At 41.5% G+C, this 18574-nt stretch overlaps 2 protein-coding genes across 4 annotated transcripts; one reads left to right on the plus strand and one right to left on the minus strand.

The window, feature by feature from the left end:
• Positions 1-2665: 2665 nt before the first annotated feature.
• Positions 2666-9786, plus strand: LOC101473815 (uncharacterized). 3 transcript variants are annotated; one of them, XM_076878650.1, is made up of 7 exons: positions 2666-3005; positions 3719-3890; positions 4632-4773; positions 4915-5030; positions 5297-5523; positions 5742-5848; positions 6157-9786. In XM_076878650.1, exons 2-7 carry the CDS (start codon positions 3782-3784, stop codon positions 7424-7426), a joined length of 1971 nt encoding a protein of 656 aa, XP_076734765.1. In that variant the 5' UTR covers positions 2666-3005; positions 3719-3781; the 3' UTR covers positions 7427-9786. The 3 variants fall into 3 exon arrangements, with proteins under 3 accessions (XP_076734765.1, XP_024656708.2, XP_024656713.2); XM_024800940.2 differs by having other exon boundaries at positions 3810-3890; XM_024800945.2 differs by having other exon boundaries at positions 3810-3890; positions 6160-9786.
• A 1010-nt stretch (positions 9787-10796) lies between these two features.
• On the minus strand, positions 10797-17748 carry LOC112431578 (CD226 antigen-like). Its single transcript, XM_076878676.1, has 4 exons — positions 17477-17748; positions 16644-16973; positions 13846-14178; positions 10797-12118 (listed from the first exon to the last, which is right to left on the minus strand). Exons 1-4 carry the CDS (start codon positions 17655-17657, stop codon positions 12087-12089), a joined length of 876 nt encoding a protein of 291 aa, XP_076734791.1. The 5' UTR covers positions 17658-17748; the 3' UTR covers positions 10797-12086.
• Between the last annotated feature and the right edge of the window lie 826 nt (positions 17749-18574).

An 18574-nucleotide genomic window follows, 5' to 3' on the forward strand; every position in this document is an offset into this window, starting at 1 on the left:
GTGTGATCTGACTTTAGTGTTTGATTTTGTCTGTTTTCAGGCTCTAACTTTACAGGAAGAAACTGTAAAATAATCAAATTATTCATCATTGTGAAAACTTCATCATGAAGCATTTGTGATGAGCTACATTCCTCTGAACCTTCAGTTTGGTTATTTATTTATTTTCCATCCTTGTTCTTAATGCTTTCACCATCACAGCACTATGAACTGTGGGTAATCCCTTCAGGTCCACAGAGATGAGGACTCGTGAAAATGTGCATAAGGACTCAAAGTGTCTGCAGAGAGCCGTCATGCACTTGATAATATGACAACAGGACGGCCCTGAGCCCTTAGAGGACGACACAAAGCTGTGACTGTTTATCTGCACGTCTCAAACACGCCTCCATTTCTCTGCAGGCTGAGTGATCTGACTGAGCTCAGCCTCCATTTTCTACAGGGAGACGCTCAGAGAGGCTTTCACTTTCATTTCACAGGAACAGCTTTGCTTCTGTTTTACATGCAGGTGCTGCACAGAACACACCCTGTTCAACCCGTTTGTGTGACTGACTGCAGCTCAGACTAAAGGCTGGATCAGCCTGTTCAACAGCTCAGCAGTTTGTAGTTTGTTTTCATTTTGCCCCGCCTCTGTCAGTGCGCCCCAGGGCCGCTGTGGTTACAATGTATGTACAGTGGGGCAAAAAAGTATTTAGTCAGCCACTGATTGTGCAAGTTCCCCCACCTAAAATGATGACAGAGGTCAGTAATTTGCACCAGAGGTACACTTCAACTGTGAGAGACAGAATGTGAAAAAAAAAATCCATGAATCCACATGGTAGGATTTGTAAAGAATTTATTCGTAAATCAGGGTGGAAAATAAGTATTTGGTCAATAACAAAAATACAACTCAATACTTTGTAACATAACCTTTGTTGGCAATAACAGAGGTCAAACGTTTACTATAGGTCTTTACCAGGTTTGCACACACAGTAGCTGGTATTTTGGCCCATTCCTCCATGCAGATCTTCTCGAGAGCAGTGATGTTTTGGGGCTGTCGCCGAGCAACACGGACTTTCAACTCCCGCCACAGATTTTCTATGGGGTTGAGGTCTGGAGACTGGCTAGGCCACTCCAGGACTTTCAAATGCTTCTTACGGAGCCACTCCTTTGTTGCCCGGGCGGTGTGTTTTGGATCATTGTCATGTTAGAAGACCCAGCCTCGTTTCATCTTCAAAGTTCTCACTGATGGAAGGAGGTTTTGGCTCAAAATCTCACGATACATGGCCCCATTCATTCTGTCCTTAACACGGATCAGTCGTCCTGTCCCCTTGGCAGAAAAACAGCCCCATAGCATGATGTTTCCACCCCCATGCTTCACAGTAGGTATGGTGTTCTTGGGATGCAACTCAGTATTCTTCTTCCTCCAAACACGACGAGTTGAGTTTATACCAAAAAGTTCTACTTTGGTTTCATCTGACCACATGACATTCTCCCAATCCTCTGCTGTATCATCCATGTGCTCTCTGGCAAACTTCAGACATGCACTGGCTTCAGCAGCGGAACACGTCTGGCACTGCGGGATTTGATTCCCTGCCGTTGTAGTGTGTTACTGATGGTGACCTTTGTTACTTTGGTCCCAGCTCTCTGCAGGTCATTCACCAGGTCCCCCCGTGTGGTTCTGGGATCTTTGCTCACCGTTCTCATGATCATTTTGACCCCACGGGATGAGATCTTGCGTGGAGCCCCAGATCGAGGGAGATTATCAGTGGTCTTGTATGTCTTCCATTTTCTGATGATTGCTCCCACAGTTGATTTTTTCACACCAAGCTGCTTGCCTATTGTAGATTCACTCTTCCCAGTCTGGTGCAGGTCTACAATACTTTTCCTGGTGTCCTTCGAAAGCTCTTTGGTCTTGGCCATGGCAGAGTTTGGAGTCTGACTGTTTGAGGCTGTGGACAGGTGTCTTTTATACAGATGATGAGTTCAAACAGGTGCCATTCATACAGGTAACGAGTGGGGGACAGAAAAGCTTCTTACAGAAGACGTTACAGGTCTGTGAGAGCCAGAGATTTTCCTTGTTTGAGGTGACCAAATACTTATTTTCCACCCTGATTTACGAATAAATTCTTTACAAATCCTACCATGTGGATTCATGGATTTTTTTTTTCACATTCTGTCTCTCACAGTTGAAGTGTACCTCTGGTGCAAATTACTGACCTCTGTCATCATTTTAAGTGGGGGAACTTGCACAATCGGTGGCTGACTAAATACTTTTTTGCCCCACTGTATAACATGCTGTGCTTCTGTCGGTGCTGTGCTATTGGACAGAAGTCCCTAATGTAAAGGTCTCCGAGGTCACTGCAGACTGTGCATCATCCAATGCTGAGGGCTAAAAGAGGAGACAGAGCTTTTGAAGCTTGAGATCTATGAATTTGGTGATTTGTTTTAAAAGCAGCTAAAAATATAATCTTTTTAAGCTTGCTTTTGGGTAACTTTTTGTTCTAACATTTAACCATTTTTGTTATGATGTTTGTCCTCAAAGGTGCTACATTAAAAATGCTTTTTACTTACTTTACTATAATGCCATGATTTTCACCAGCATCTTAAATGTACAGCAGACATCAGTCTTACTGATAAAAGTCAGACCAGCAGGGGAACTAAATAACGCCTGATTTTCTTTTCCGGACACAATTTGTAGCTGCACCAGAATCCGCCGGAAACGCACCCTGCGCTGTAGTGTGTCTTCATCAAAACACAGCTGAGAAAACAAACAAACATGTTTTACTGGATGAAGAGCGGCAGCAGCGGCGGCCCCGAGCCGGTCGACAGCGTCGGTAACATGTCTAAGAGCGACATACTGAGAGGAATCGTCACCGAGAAAATGAGCACAGCCGCCCGCGAGATCTTAGCGGTGGTGGAGAGGACTGTAGCCGACTACGAGGAGGAGGCTGCGGGCTTCAGGCGAGAGATCGGCCGTCAGAGGAGACTGCTGGAGCTTCTGCAGCCTAACGTCTCTCTGGAGAAAAGAGGTGAGTGGACAAATAAAGCTGCTCGCAGCCACAAAAAGCTGATTTGTAAATTTAGAATTTGCCGAACTTCGTTTAAAAATCGCTGATTTTACGTTTACAAGCTGTTAAACATACAGATGTGTAATTACAATAAAATGTGAATGCAGGGAAAATAATATTAGCGTTATTTGCAATTCGGCATAAATCTCTCTCAGTTTAAATGTAGAGAAGAGCTGATGATTCATTTTTTTTTGTTTTTTTTCCCTGAACTAGACCTTGAGGTGTATGAAGCCTCTACTTGAGGTAGAACCTTCAGCCTGGAGTGGTTATTCCATACATTTTTTAGTGCCATGACCTCAGACTTTGAGGGACTAATTAGAATTTCTGCTGCTTCAGGCTGTTCCAGTGAGATGGAGGTCGCCAACAGAAAACATCTGAGACCACCCAACTAAACTCTTCTTGAGCGTGCAATCTGATTTACTGCTTTTTATTATCCACGCTCTCATGGCTGTTGTACAGACTCTTAAAAGCATGTAGCAACAGGCCATATAACCCGTAACCACGCCCTTCTTCTCACAAGATATGCCACTGGGCGTAATGTAGTTATCCTTGAGAGCATAAGAATCTGGTCTAATTCTTATCCCAGATTGTCATTCTTTGTTTTGTTTTGTCTTTTTGGAATCTAGAGTTAATGTTTTCTTATTGGTTTACATAATAAAAACAATGATCAACAGGAAGGAGGGTCTTCGGAGCTGCAGTCAAACACCACAGTCACACAAAGCTGATATATTGATCAAATGTTCTTTTTGACCAAAAAACACAAAGTCCTACAGCCTGATGTGGAGAGGCATGAGGTGGAAGTCGTGCCTGAGGACAGAGAGGAGCAACAGCCCAAGCAACAGACAGGTACGTCTGAACAGTCTTACCATTAATTAGTTCAAGGCTTTTATAAAGAATATTGCAAAATGACACAGGCACCCCATAACATGGGTAACCCCATATATAGGTATATATCCAGAATACAACCAGTTGGCAACCAGATGAGTTCCGCTTATTGGCACAGACTGATTAAGATTAATTGCAACATGTTGGCAGTCTGTCCATGTTTGTAAATTGGCCTCGAGTTATTTGCAAACATCACCAATTTGTCACCAGCAGTCGGTCAAAAGTCAGCCTGACTGTTTAGAAACAATTTGCCTCCTACTGTGTGTTAATAAGGAGGTTCAAAGTTTTTATTTTTTATCACCATGGCCTCATCTGGTCAGAATGCAAAGAAAACTGCTATCAATTAGTTGCCGTATATGTCGGTTTACTTTAGTGTAATCAGTAGTAACTTAAAGGAAGACACGCATGGACTGCTAAACTCTGAAAGAAAAAACAAGTCATTTAAGTTAATGACTTTAAGTCATTAACTTAAATAAAGATTTAAACTGAGAACTACAAATCAAACTCACCTAAGCTGCCGCTTGTGTGGGAGTGAAAAGAGGGCATGAAAGTGAGTGCAGTGCTTATATACTGTGCGCCAGGCGAGTTCAATTAATCAAATTATTACTAAAGCAAACTGACTAAACCACATGTATTGTGTCTTTGTCGTTCATATGATTCAAATTAAAAACCATAACAAAAAGTGAATTCTGATGTATCCAGGTGTGAAGGACACTGAGAGCCTGGCCCTGCTTTGGTACGACGACATTGATGACGATGAAGAGGAGCAGGAGTTGGTGCAACCAACAAGTTCCCGACAAAAACGAGAAGATCTAAAGGACCCAGATTATAAAATGCCGTCAAGGTTAGAAAAAACACCACTTTAAGGAACAGCAAACTGTAGAGGTTTGTGATATGGCCAACAATATGTGGATGGTCCCCAAGTTTATTTGCATTTGCTTTATAGTCTTTTATGACACTGACTTAGTTCCTGCATTTTCGCCAGAGTTCCGACTATCAGGAAGAAGCCCGGCAGACCTCGCATCAGTGACATAAAGAACCATATAGATCTCAGAGTCCGCATCCTGGAGGACTCTCACACCAATGTGCTCTCTAAGACGGGTATGAAATGAAATGTTAGTCATTAAGGTTTTGTATTTGTCTGTTATGTGGTACAGTGTTAGCCGTGCTATTAATACCATTTTTTCTTTGTTCCTAATTCAAAGCATTTTCCAGTGCTTACAAAAATATTTAATTACATTATTTATCATCAGAAATAGTCAAAGACTGGCCAACTAATCACTTGAACTAATGAATACTAGGGCAAGGTTTGGTTTTACTGACTGCCTAAGGACTATTGATCTTAAGATGAATTTCTTCTGTTCCAGTATTCAAGAAGTTCCCAGCACACGACCTGAAGTGCCCTCTTGGTCTACAGGAAGCTGACTTCCTGGACCTGTTGAAGTCCACCTTTCCTCAGCTGGCAGATGATGAACCTTTTGACTTGTTCACAACTGACAGAAGCCGGAGGCTCCAGCCCCTGAAAGTGAAGATTGTGACTCCAGAGGAGATCCACATGTTTACTGGAAACTCTGCCCTCTACATCCGCCTGAAGGTAGACGCTGTACCTGTTTGTGCTGCTTTTGCCTCTGACATTGGTAGGATTTTGATAATTTTGCTTCTTTATACCACAATAACAGATTTAAAATGTAACAATCATGATGTGATTTAAATGTACACTTTAAGATTTTACAAAAATGTTAAAGAAATTTTAGCTATTTTACTCTCAGTTAACATAAGTGCTGATAATAATTTGGAAATGAACTCTTACAGACTAGTGAGGAGGGGGAGAAAGAGTTTCCCGCTTCACCAACAAACGATGACTGTCCATCCAGCGATGCTGACATAACAAAAAACAATGAAGCTGAACTCCAGTCAAGGTAAAAATAAAAACGGGTATAAGGATTTGTGTGCTCTTGATTGACCAACGATGTCAAAAACAAGACTCTAGAATGTTGATGTAAATCTAGACGCTGGATTGTGATAATTCAATGAAAAACATGAAATTTAAAAAATTACTGAGGGAACAAATTCTGATCTAACGAATACCAAACCCAAAATTCTGTGGTTCAAGTTCTCTAATGGATAAGTTTGTTGTTTTTAGTTATTGCAAGTAGACGAAACCTATGGCTTTTATTTACAGACGCTCAGTACTTAAAAACTTAACTTTAACCGTTTTGTTCCACAGCAGCTCTGATCAGCATACAGACAGTCCCAGTGTGGACATGCTGGCCAGCAGCACAACATCACAAAAGCAAGACCTGCCAACAGATGAAGAGGCCTGTGAGAGGGAAGTGGACAGCAAAGATGAACACAAAGCCTTGGCTGTAGACAAATGCTTTAAACCTGTTTCTGAGCTCCAGGTGACAAAAAAGATGAAGAAACAAGTGCGCAAAAGTGACATGAAGGAGATAGAGAAGAGTAAAATAGCCTGTAAAGTGTGTGGAGTGTGGTACTTGAACCTGGGCAGCTTGATCAAACACACCTGGAGTCACCTGGAGGAGCCACAGGGTGGTTGTGGAGTTTGTGGAGAGCAGTTTGAATCTGTGGATGAGTTAAAGAGACATATCAGAATTCACCAGAAAACTCACGACTGCTCATATTGTGGGAAATCTTTCTTCTCCATCGTTGGTCTTAACAGCCACATTTCTCTGCACACAGGAGACAGGCCATTCAAATGTAAGATTTGCAGCAAAACCTTTGCTTACATGTCTGGTCTGAATGTTCACCATTGGGTCCATGTGGAAGAGAAACCACACAAATGTGACATTTGCCCAAAATCCTTTGGTTTGAAGGCACAGCTCCAAGCTCACAGCAAGACACACACCAGCAAAGACAGATACGTCTGCAATATCTGTGGAAAGTCTGTCTGTGACCTTCGATCTTTGACCCGCCACAAGTTCACTCACTCTGGAGAGCGGCCGTATGGCTGCCAAATCTGCGGGAAGCGTTTCAAACTTTCCAGCATCCTGAAGTCCCACGAGAAGATCCACATGGCCAGGGAGCGACCTTTTCTCTGCCATGTCTGCTGCAAATCCTTCCTGTCAAACTGCAGCCTGATGACTCACATGAAGACGCACAGCAGCGAGAGGCCGCACGTCTGCGGCGTGTGCAGCAAAGGCTTCGTGTCCAACGGCGAACTCAAGGGTCACATGCGAGTGCACACTGGTGAGGCACCGTACGGCTGTTCTGAGTGCGGCCGTTTCTTCAAACGCAAGACTTACCTGACCAACCACATCAGGAGCCACTTGGGCATCAAACGGTTTGTGTGCGCGATCTGTGGGAAGGCGTGCTCTCGCCAGGAACACCTGAGGGTCCACATGAGGACCCACAACGGAGAGAGACCGTACCAGTGCACCATCTGCGAAAAAGCCTTCACCCAGAGCCACTGTCTGAAAACGCACATGAAGAGCCACCAGGTGGAGGAAAACTCTGTCCCCAGTCCATCCACAACCTAAACGACACTGAAAACAACAACTTTTTTTTTTTTATCATAATATACTTACAGATACAGTTTGTTTTTTTGTTTTTTAATCTGTGAACTTTATATTTCATTTTTTTAAACTGGAAAAAGTGTTGTGGATTTTTTTTTCTTCTTTTTATAACTTTTTGTGCTAAAACACGTGGTTCTTAGATCATCATGTCACTTACAGCAAACATGTAGTCTGGTGATCAACAGTTCTACTAAATCGTTATTTGTTTGGGCATCAAGACCTAAGTTACTGAAGGACTCCGCAGTTGTTTTAAAGGAAAACGCACCTTTGAGTGTTGAAATGCCAGTGTACTCAGAGGCGGGGTTTTGAAAGTAGCCAATCCGAGAGCGTTGTTCATCTCTCTTAATTGCATCTCCAGCAGATGCAGTCCAGCGTTCCCACATCATACATGTAGCTATCTCGAGTGTTTTTCATTTTGTTCTTAAAGTCCTGCATCCCCAGATTTATATATTCAGGGTTTAAACTATAAAATCATTTTGTTTTACCACATCCAAAATTCAAGGTTTTTCAAAATTCACGGGTGCTCTTGGACCATAACCCCCCATCAATTTCAGGGCTCAAATGTACACTTTAGATCAGCATATAATTGTAAAAGTGGGCAGTCAGAATAACAAAAACCAGTAAAAAGCTTTAAAAAAAGCCAAACATCTGCTGCCACCCAGAACTCCTCTGTATTCATACAGCGTCTTTCATCACAGCAGCCCTAACAGCATTACCTGCTGCGGTGCTTGTATCTACTAGGGCAGGAAGTGGTCGCTTCTTGCGACCCTGTTGACTATTTTGAATGAAACGCTTGATTGTTCGATGATCACGCTTCAGAAGCTTTGCAATTTTGAGACTGCTGCATCCCTCTGCAAGATATCTCACTATTTTTGACTTTTCTGAGCCTGTCAAGTCCTTCTTTTGACCCATTTTGCCAAAGGAAAGGACGTTGCCTAATAATTATGCACACCTGATATAGGGTGTTGATGTCATTAGACCACACCCCTTCTCATTACAGAGATGCACATCACCTAATATGCTTAATTGGTAGTAGGCTTTGGAGCCTATACAGCTTGGAGTAAGACAACATGCATGAAGAGGATGATGTGGACAAAATACTCATTTGCCTAATACACTCAACAAAAATATAAACGCAACACTTTTGTTTTTGCTCCCATTCCCCATGGGATGGACGTAGAGACCTAAAATTCATCCCAGATACACAATATAACCATCCCTCCCAAACAGTGGTCACAAATCAGTCCAAATGTGTGGTAGTGGGCACATCTGCCATATTGAGATAATCCATCCCACCTCACAGGTGTGCCACATCAGGATACTGATCTGACATCATGAGTAGTGCACAGGTGTACCTCAGACTGCCCACAACAAAAGGCCACCCTGGAATGTGCAGTTTTGTCTCACAGCAAAATGCCACAGATGCCACAAGCAATGAGGGAGCGTGCAATTGGCATGCTGACAGCAGGAATGTCAACCAGATCTGTCGCCCGTGCATTGAATGTTCATTTCTCAACCATAAGCCGTCTCCACAGGCGTTTCAGAGAATATGGCAGCACATCCAACCGGCCTCACAACCGCAGACCTCGTGTAACCACACCAGCCCAGGACCTCCACATCCAGCAGGTTCACCTCCAAGATCGTCTGAGACCAGCCACCCAGACAGCTGCTGGAACAATTGGTTTACACAACCAAACAATTTCTGCACAAACTGTCAGAAACCGTCTCAGGGACGCTCAACTGCATGCCCGTCGTCCTCATCGGGGTCTTGACCTGACTCCAGCTCGTCGCCGTAACAGACTTGTGTGGGCAAATGCTCACATTCGATGGCGTCTGGCACGTTGGAGAGGTGTGCGCTTCACGGATGAATCATGGTTCACATTGTTCAGGGCAGATGGCAGCCGAGAATGTCCCAGTTCTTGCATGGCCAGCATACTCACCGGACATGTCACCCATTGAGCATGTTCGGGATGTGCTTGACCGGCGTATACGACAGCGTGTACCAGTTCCCACGAATATCCAACAACCTCGCACAGCTATTGAAGTGGAGTGGACCAACATTCCACAGGCCACAATTGACAATCTGATAGACTCTGATAGATAGAGTTGGCACCAGGCAGGGATGCCCACTCTCCCCTTCACTTTTTGCAATTTTTATCGAACCTCTAGCAGCAGCATTTAGACAGGCTACAACAATTAAGGGCATAAAATGTAAGAACATAGAACATAAAATCAGTCTCTATGCGGATGATGTGTTGCTTTTTCTGCAAAACACACAAACCAACCTCTCTGAGGTAATTACTCTAATAAACTGGTTTTCAAGAGTTTCAGATTATTCAATTAACTGGCCAAAATCTACAGTTCTCCCCATTAACTGCTTCTTCCATAATTCTTCCTCTGCCCCACAGCAATCAGGAAATATTAAATATTTAGGTATTAATGTTTCTCCTAAGCTTTCAGACTTAACTAAATTAAATCACATCCCACTTCTAAAGAAAGTAGAAGGCGATCTGACTAGATGGAAATCTTTACCCATATCACTCATGGGAAGGGTCGCCACTATAAAAATGATGATCTTGCCAAAAATAAATTACTTATTTTTGATGATCCCTAACAAACCATCACAAGATTGGTTCAGATCTCTAGATTCATATATTTCCAAATTCCTTTGGAAAGATAAACCCCCGCGTATCAGCTTAAAAACGCTACAAAGAACCAAGGATAGAGGAGGATTAGATCTGCCTAATTTTCACCAATACTTCTTAGCCAACAGGCTTCAGTTCATCTCAGAATGGTCAAAACATACCTTCCTAGATGAGCCCTGGCTAGATGTTGAACAGGCACTATGCAAGGATCTAGAGATTTCAGACCTACCATTTATTAGCTCAAACATCAAAAGACATGAATGTTTTAAAAGTATCAACATCAGCTCCTCTCTGACAGCATGGTGGGAGTTTCTAAAAATAACGGAGTCTTCACTAATCCCATGCAAACGTACTCCTATCTGGAATAACCCTGACATATTACAAAACAATAATATGATTAACTTCCCAGAATGGAGTTGTAAAGGAATTAAATACTTAGAACATATATTAGAGGGAACAGAATTGATCCCATTTGACAGACTAGTTGCACAATATGGGATCAACAAGAAAAAATTTTTAGAATATCAACAAATTAAATCCATTATAAAAAAGAAATTTAACCTCAGTCAAGTTGAATTACAAACACCACCAAGTGCGGCACAATTCACTGATTGTCATTGTCTTTAAAAAACAAACTCTTATAAGGCACACATGAACTGAGAAAAACCCCACAAACACCAAGTGGACGTTTCAAGAAGGCCACAGAGAGAAGTGTACAGAAGTGGAGCAGTTCAGTGATGTAGGTGGAGGCGTCACACCATCAGGCCATGAAAATATGAACCATGATTTGAGCCTGAAACAGTGCAGAAGCTCTAACAGTGGAGAGATGTTTGGAGTTAAAGCTTTGGTCAGACCAGAGATCAGAGCATCAGTTCATCACACTGTCCTCACTGCTGTAATATTAATGCCACACTGTTGTTCTTTCATGTGCTGATGTGATGTACTCATGTTTACATGTTAGTGTTACTGACCATTAAGTTCTGTAGGAACCACACATTCACACACAGCATACACGGATAAATAAAAAACACCCGTTGATGTCTTTGGACTGTGGGAGGAAGTCAGAGACCCAGAATCCACTTCAGGAGATACATGTATGACCTTTGTTCCTCATGCGCTCCATGTGTTACTTTACTAATTCACAGTCTGTTTCTGTGGGCAACAGGATGACTTCACTGCTTCACTGCTGTCTCATTACAAATCCACACAAACATGATGTGTATATTTATAAATTATGAGTGGCAATTTTCCCTAAAATCACAATGTTTCTAACTTGAGCCAAACTGGTGGATCTGAAAATCCATCTAAACAAATGAGTCAAACTTCACCCAAAAGAGCATCAGTGTACAAAAGTTTGCATCATCTATACAACAGTATAAATGTGAAAATATGTTTCATATTTTTGAGTCTTATGGGTCTGTTTATGAAAAGTAATCAGGTCTCAACCCAGCAAAGTTGTTCAGGATGTTTTGCTGGTGTCAAAGGTCAAAGCAGTTTAAATCTGACCTGAACAGTGTGTCATGTTAAAGAAAAGTTGAAGAGGTTGTCAAACTTCTCAGTGCAGGATCAGAGAGAGACGTTAACAGTTTGTACAATCTGTTAAACTGGGTAAGATTGGTTTACAAACTAAAAACAATGTCAGCCAAAGAGATGATTTTTATACAAAGTGTTTTCCAGTGGACTGTACTTAAAGAAGAAAAAGTCACATGAAGCTAATAAACAATCACACCAACATAAAATAGTTAATTTGTCTAACCTGAAGCTCCAACACTCACTGACTCTGAGATCAGAAATTCATGTGTGTTTGTAACACAGTTTGACTTTGTGTCAGTAAATCTCATGAACAAGATGAATAAACTGTAGTTCAGAGTCACTGACAGCACAGACACACACTGTTGGTCCGAGTCTGAACATGATGATCATCAGAGTCGACTGCTGGATGTTCAGGAGAGTTTCTGTCTGTCCTCAGATCGTCCGACTCACAGTTCATCTCTGTCTCCTCCTGGCTGACCTGCAGGTGAGAAACAGCTGTGAGGTGTCCTCTTCTAGTTCAGGAGATTAGATGAAAAAAACATTCATAACATTTATAAAGTGAGAAAATGTTAATGTTGATTTTTCTGCTTTTTATTTAAAAACATGATCTGACCAAAACTGCAGTCTGGAATCTTGCTTTCACCATAAAAAAATCATATTTTTTTTCAAATACACAGGTCTAACAGCTGCTTCGGGGTCAGAGGTCATGTTGGGTTGATCCAGCTGTTCTTTATAATTTGACCTGTTTGGCTGCAGACTGTGAGAGCTCATTAAAACATGTCTGAGACTTTTGGAAGGTCAAATCCTCGAGTCTCTGAAAACGTGTTTGTTTATTATGAGGCTGAAACATCTGAACCTGTGATTCAGTGACAACAGCTCTGTCACACCAAACACTGTGTACACAGTTTACTACTTTTATATACGAAGCACTTCAAACAGTGCAATATATCAATACCATGCAATATATAATACTATATACCAAACATCATACTTACAGTTTGATATAATTGTTCAAAACAACCAAACATCTAAAAAAAACCTGACTTTTTAGGTTTCTACACTAAATAAATATCCAAAAACATTTTGACTGGTTAAAATCACGTTTGCAGAAGATTTGGTGGTTTCCTGGTGTAGAGTTACTAGAGTTAGAATAGAGTTAATATTCCTTCTTTAATAATCCTTTGTTGTGCTCACTGCTTGTTTTATTCCTGTGTTTGATGATCAGAGTCTCTGTAAGTCATGAGTGTCAATGAACGATCAAATGAGAAACTCCAGGAAGTGCTGAGTGGACTGTGCCATGGGGGAAATATGATGTTGTTTATGTTTAATATTTATGCTGTTTAGCTTACATTTGAGTTATTCTGGATTTGATTAATTGACCTGTTAACATACACCAGGTCACCAGTGCATTACTTAAAGCTTTAGCAACATGCTAATTAAACATATGTTCAAGAAATAAAAAATATTAACTTCATCTGATCCAACATTCAGATTATTTTAAATGTGCGAGTCTGTAATCTCAGTGACTAACAGAGAACCTGAGTGTAAATGTGACCAGATGAAGTGTGAGGTTGTGAGAAAGTCTCTGACTGCATTCATAGATGTGTCCTTTCAGCTGCTCGCTCTGATCCAACCTTTGGTCTCTAAGAAGAGGCTTCAGGGAGACGTTTGCTACGTTGGACTGTAGGACCATCAGAAATGTGTGCAGTAACAAAACAGGCAGCACTGAAAGCAGCTCTAAGTGTTTGTGTTGTTCAATGATTTGTGCACAACAACAACAATGGGACCTCTCTCATCCATCAGTCACCATGTGGACATTTTTCTGACACACTTTGAAGCTGATGGACGTTTTGTGTCTGCACTAAGTACGTTTTCACCAGCTATGGCACCGGCAGGATTCACTTTCACAGACTCACAACCACCAGCTCCACCCCTCCCCTCCAGCTGTAGGCTTTAACATTGAGTTTCCCCACACATGTTTACAGACGAGTTAGAGAGCAAGAGAAGAAGAGACATAAATGTCTTTGTTTCTGCTCTAACCAAACAATGCTGCTCTACAACTCTAGACTACCAGCCACAAAGACAACAGCTGGAGAAACATCTGTCTACCTCTGACATCCCGCTCATCCATACAACAAACACACATCAACAACCAGGAAGCAGCTTCACCTCTGATCACACACACACTCAACTCTACTCACTCACCTGGAGGATCAACAACCAGTTTGATGAAGCTGTGTTTGAATGAGCGTGCTTCTACCATGAGGAAACGACACTCGTATGTTCCAGCGTCATTAATCGTCACATCCTTCAGAATCAAAGACACGTCTCCATCCTTCATCTCTTTGTCCTGCAGATCCACCCGGTTCTTAAAAGATGGATGCTGGTCATCTAGAATAATATCACAACCAACTCGGAAAAGAACATTTCCTGACTTCAGGTCAGCTCTCTCCCACTCTAGAGCGAAGATGTTGTTGTTTGGAGCTCGACATGTCAGAGTGACGTCCTGTCCAGACTCAGCTGTGATGGTTTTCTGATCTGAAAGATGAAACAACACAGAGCAGAGAGGTTAAAGGTCAAAGTGCAATTATGATCAGAATGGTTGACTTTAAATATTTTGTTTATTTCCTTTGACATTTGAGTTTTATTTATTTTTTCATTTTATTTTCAGTTACAACAGCATGTTAATAGCAAAACTTTGAACATACAGTAGTTTGCTGTTCAGTTTTTACAATACCCCAAAAGATAACAGAAAGAAAACAAACAAACAAACTAAAGAAACCCCTACAAAACAAAAAACAAACAAACAACAACAACAAAAATAAAATGGATGGATGGTATCTGGTCATGACAATGTGGTCATTTTAAATGTTTCCATGTACATTAGAAAAGGCTGCCATGCCTCAAGAAATTTGGTGGTTGAACCTACCAGTGTATATCTCATCTTTTCTAAATGCAAAAACTTCATGAGCTCTGCAAGCCTCTGTTCATGTGTGGGAGGAGCTTCCTGCTTCCATCTTAAAAGTATAAGGCGCCTTGCAATGAGTGAAGCAAAGAATTTGAATAGTATTTTGGCAAAGTGATGTTTTGAGGTATCACCCCAAAGATTAGAGCAGAGGGATCATAATTAACGTTATATATCTCTGAAAAGGTGTTAAATATACCCATATGGAAAAGAAATAGAAAAAACTTATAAGACTTGCATAAGATGTGGCCTACTTCATACAGTCAATCATATAAGGCTTATATGATTTACTCATGAAAGTGGCCACTTTCTCATTACTTTCTTATATTGTTTTAGTAAATATCCAAAACATACAAGTTTCATTTATATGATTTTCAAGGGATCTTAATCTGTTTTCACTCTTGTATGCTTTTCATAAAAGCTTCACACAAGACCGATACAAACTTTATAAGATTTATATGCATCTTTTCCATATGGGTAGACACCCAATAGTTATGAAGATTGGGGCATGTCCAAAAACTATGAAGGAGTGAACCTGTTTCTGCTTTACATCTGTTACACAGGGGGTCAGCCCATGTCTGGCACATATAGAAGAAGAGTGTACCCTATGGAGAAAACATAGAGCTCATCTGTTAAAGTCATCCCAAGGTCTTTCTCCCACTGAGCTTTAAGGATGGAGAGAGAAGGAGATTGAAGATCTAATAATATAGCATACATTTCTTTAATCGCCCCTCTCTTATGAGTGTTTATATTAATAATTTTATCCAAAGAAGTTTCCTCAGGTACTTCTGGAAATGAAGGAAATCGACTCTTTACAAAGTGGTGAACTTGTAAATAGCGGAAAAAATGTTTGCGAGGAACATTAAACTGCTTCAGGAGCTGCGTGAATGAGAAAAATTCCATCTGCAAAAAGGTCTTTGATATTTCTAAGTCCATTACTTTCCCATATTTTAAAGGCAGAATCCATCATTGAGGGTGGGAACATATGATTTGAGCTGATAGTGTAACCCAAACCTTACATTGCACCCAGATTCTGAGCGAGTCATACAACAAAGGGTTACATTTATAGGTGTACAGTTCTAATGGGAGAGCTGAACTCAACAAAGCTGATAGGCACATTTTGCCACAATTGGATGAGTCAATTTGGAGCCAAGCTGGAGTCTCTGTGGTAAAATTACTGATCCAGCATATTTCGAATATTTGCTGCCCAATAATAAGACTGAAAAATTGGCAAGGCTAATCCACCCATTGGCCTAGTCCTCTGCATGAAATCTTTACGAATTCATGGACTTTTGCCGTTCCAAATAAATGCAGGGATATGCTTATTCAGTGTTATAAAGGCTCTGACATATACAGCAGGAGATCGTCAGCATATACGGATATTTTGTGCTCCTGGTCAGCTCTGAAGATGCCCTTAATGCAACTGTCAGCTGTCAGCTTGGCTTTAATCGCCAATGGTTCAATTGATAACGCAAAAGGAGAGGGGATAAGGGACATCCTTGTCTCGTACCACGGAGAAGTGGGAAATAAGAAGAGAATAACAAATTTGTTCTAACACGTGCCATAGGTGAGGAGTCAAGTAACTGAATCCATGAAATGAAATTAGGGCCAAATCCAAATTTATTTAGAGTATAAAACAGATAATCCCACTCCACCCGTTCGAATGCTTTCTCAGCATTGTGTAATAAGGCAATTTAAGGGGCTGTAGTTGACTGTGATTCACTTTCACAGACTCACCACCAGCTTCACCCCTCCCCTCCCCCTCCAGCTGTAGGCTTTAACATTGAGCTTCCCCACACATGTTTACAGACGAGTTAGAGAGCAAGAGAAGAAGAGACGGATTCATAAATGTCTTTGTTTCTGCTCTAACCAAACAATGCTGCTCTACAACTCTAGACTACCAGCCACAAAGACAACAGCTGGAGAAACATCTGTCTACCTCTGACATCCACCAGCTCATCCATACAACAAACACACATCAACAACCAGGAAGCAGCTTCACCTCTGATCACACACACACTCAACTCTACTCACTCACCTGTAACAATCAGGTTGAGGCTGCTGATGGACTTCCATGAGCGAGTTTCTTCCATGAAGAAACGACACTCGTATGCTCCAGCGTCATGAACTGTCACATCCTTCAGAATCAAAGACACGTCTCCATCCTTCATCTGTCTGTCCTGCAGATCCACCCGGTTCTTAAAAGATGGATGCTGGTGTGTTGAATCAGGGAGACCATCCTGGTACAAAAGCACATAATCATCTCCCAGGTCAAATCTCTCCCACTTTATTACTCTAATGTTGTTGTTTGGAGCTCGACATGTCAGAGTGACGTCCTGTCCAGACTCAGCTGTGATGGTTTTCTGCTCTGAAAGAGGAAACAACACTTTGACATTTGAGTTTTTAGTCATGTTGGATTTAATGAACCTCTGAACATCCAGCAGGTCACCAGTGACCCACTGAGGGGGAATTTTAGCCTCATGCTAAACATGCAAAGTGTCAGAAACTACAAGATGTTAGCTTCCACAGAACAACAACATGTGCTGATAATAAGTGAACATAATGTGTGAGAGAAAGCAGCCTCTCATTATAAGACACTGCGAGTCTCTGCATGCTGCCTTTATGGAGCTACAGCTGTTTGTATACACTGAACAAGAAGCTTTGTAGCTGCATACTGACTCCTGACACTACAACACATCACACTGACACACACATTACACTTCTTTGTCTCTGTCACAGCTGGATTACTGATGTTAAGTGTCCACCCAGCCTGGTGTCTCCTTCACACACAGACAAACTGAATCCAGATGAAAATAATCCTCCTGTACTTCTTGTTATCTCAGAGAGAACCTCAGTTTAGTTCAATCTCACCTGCAGAGACGAAGACAAGGACAAACAGCAAAGTGCAGCAGAGCAGCGCAGTGCCAGCAGCCATCTCTGTGTCAGTATTTGTGCTGATCCGACTCTTAGTTTGTAATAAAGCTGAAAGTCTGCTTTGAAGAACAGATCTGACTTTCAGCAGCTCACTCTTACCCTGTAGTTTGTGGTTCATTTAAGAACCTTGGAATCCTTGGCTGTTTAGTTGAATCAACAGGTATTATCAGGCTGACGTCAGCATGATGTCATAAACACACGATAAAACATCAGAGTTTTAGTACAGCCTCTTGTTCTCTCCTGTAGTCTGAGTGTAGCCATTATAACAGTGAGACGGCACTGCCACCATGAGGTCAAACTGGAGCATTGCAGGTAATAATTCTCATCCTGAACACTGTTGGAACATCAGACCTCCTCACGCTTTGAACTCATTGTGATTCTAAATATTTCTAGTTTCACTTTGACCCCAACCCTAACCCTGAAATGGGCTGTACAGCTTTTATACTTTGACAATGACAAAATATTATTATCTTCTCCCAAATCCAACGTGGCAGTCTGCTGCGAATCCTCCCCGTCCACATCCGACCTCCCCTGGTATCTGCTCCTCCTGGAATCAGAAACACATGGACACAAAAACACATCCTGCCTTGATTATCTAATGTTATCCTTCAGCTTATTCTAAGGCCCAGTTCAGGACGTCATGTTTGGACTTCCTGACCCAGAGACTTATAGAAAACAATTATCAGTGTATGTGTAAAAATCCTCTGCACTCTGCGTGTACCTGCAATATTTCAGATCCAGACAATATCGCTGAATGAATCTGTTAACTCTGAAAACACAGAGTCAACTCATTTATGAGCACATTTGCATTATGTATATATTCATTTAATAAAACAGCTTTATTTAATTTTTTTTAGAAACAATTTATAATTTTGCCTTTCACACCTATTTTCCGTGTGAACAAAAGAACGTTCAGCTGTTATCAGGTTCCTCTCCTGTCTCGGTTGTGGAGTGTATGTAGACGACCCACGAACAGACATAGGCAGAGAGATGGAACTTGAAACCAAAAGCGAGCCTTTATTTGGCTGGTGACAG

Source organism: Maylandia zebra, linkage group LG3 (assembly GCF_041146795.1).
Source record: "Maylandia zebra isolate NMK-2024a linkage group LG3, Mzebra_GT3a, whole genome shotgun sequence".
NCBI classification, from domain to species: domain Eukaryota; kingdom Metazoa; phylum Chordata; class Actinopteri; order Cichliformes; family Cichlidae; genus Maylandia; species Maylandia zebra.

What these genes read in the sequence shown, in the direction of transcription:
- LOC112431578 (XM_076878676.1), bottom strand. Translation starts at nt 17,657, where the DNA reads ATGAACCACAAACTACAGGGTAAGAGTGAGCTGCTGAAAGTCAGATCT. An exon ending in CCTTGTCTTCGTCTCTGCAG is followed by an intron (nt 16,974 to 17,476) that starts GTGAGATTGAAC and finishes TTCCTCTTTCAG; the next exon opens with AGCAGAAAACCATCACAGCT. An exon ending in CCTCAACCTGATTGTTACAG is followed by an intron (nt 14,179 to 16,643) that starts GTGAGTGAGTAG and finishes TTCATCTTTCAG; the next exon opens with ATCAGAAAACCATCACAGCT.
- LOC101473815 (XM_024800940.2), top strand. Translation starts at nt 2,753, where the DNA reads ATGTTTTACTGGATGAAGAGCGGCAGCAGCGGCGGCCCCGAGCCGGTC. An exon ending in CGTCTCTCTGGAGAAAAGAG is followed by an intron (nt 3,006 to 3,809) that starts GTGAGTGGACAA and finishes AAAAACACAAAG; the next exon opens with TCCTACAGCCTGATGTGGAG. An exon ending in GATTATAAAATGCCGTCAAG is followed by an intron (nt 4,774 to 4,914) that starts GTTAGAAAAAAC and finishes CATTTTCGCCAG; the next exon opens with AGTTCCGACTATCAGGAAGA.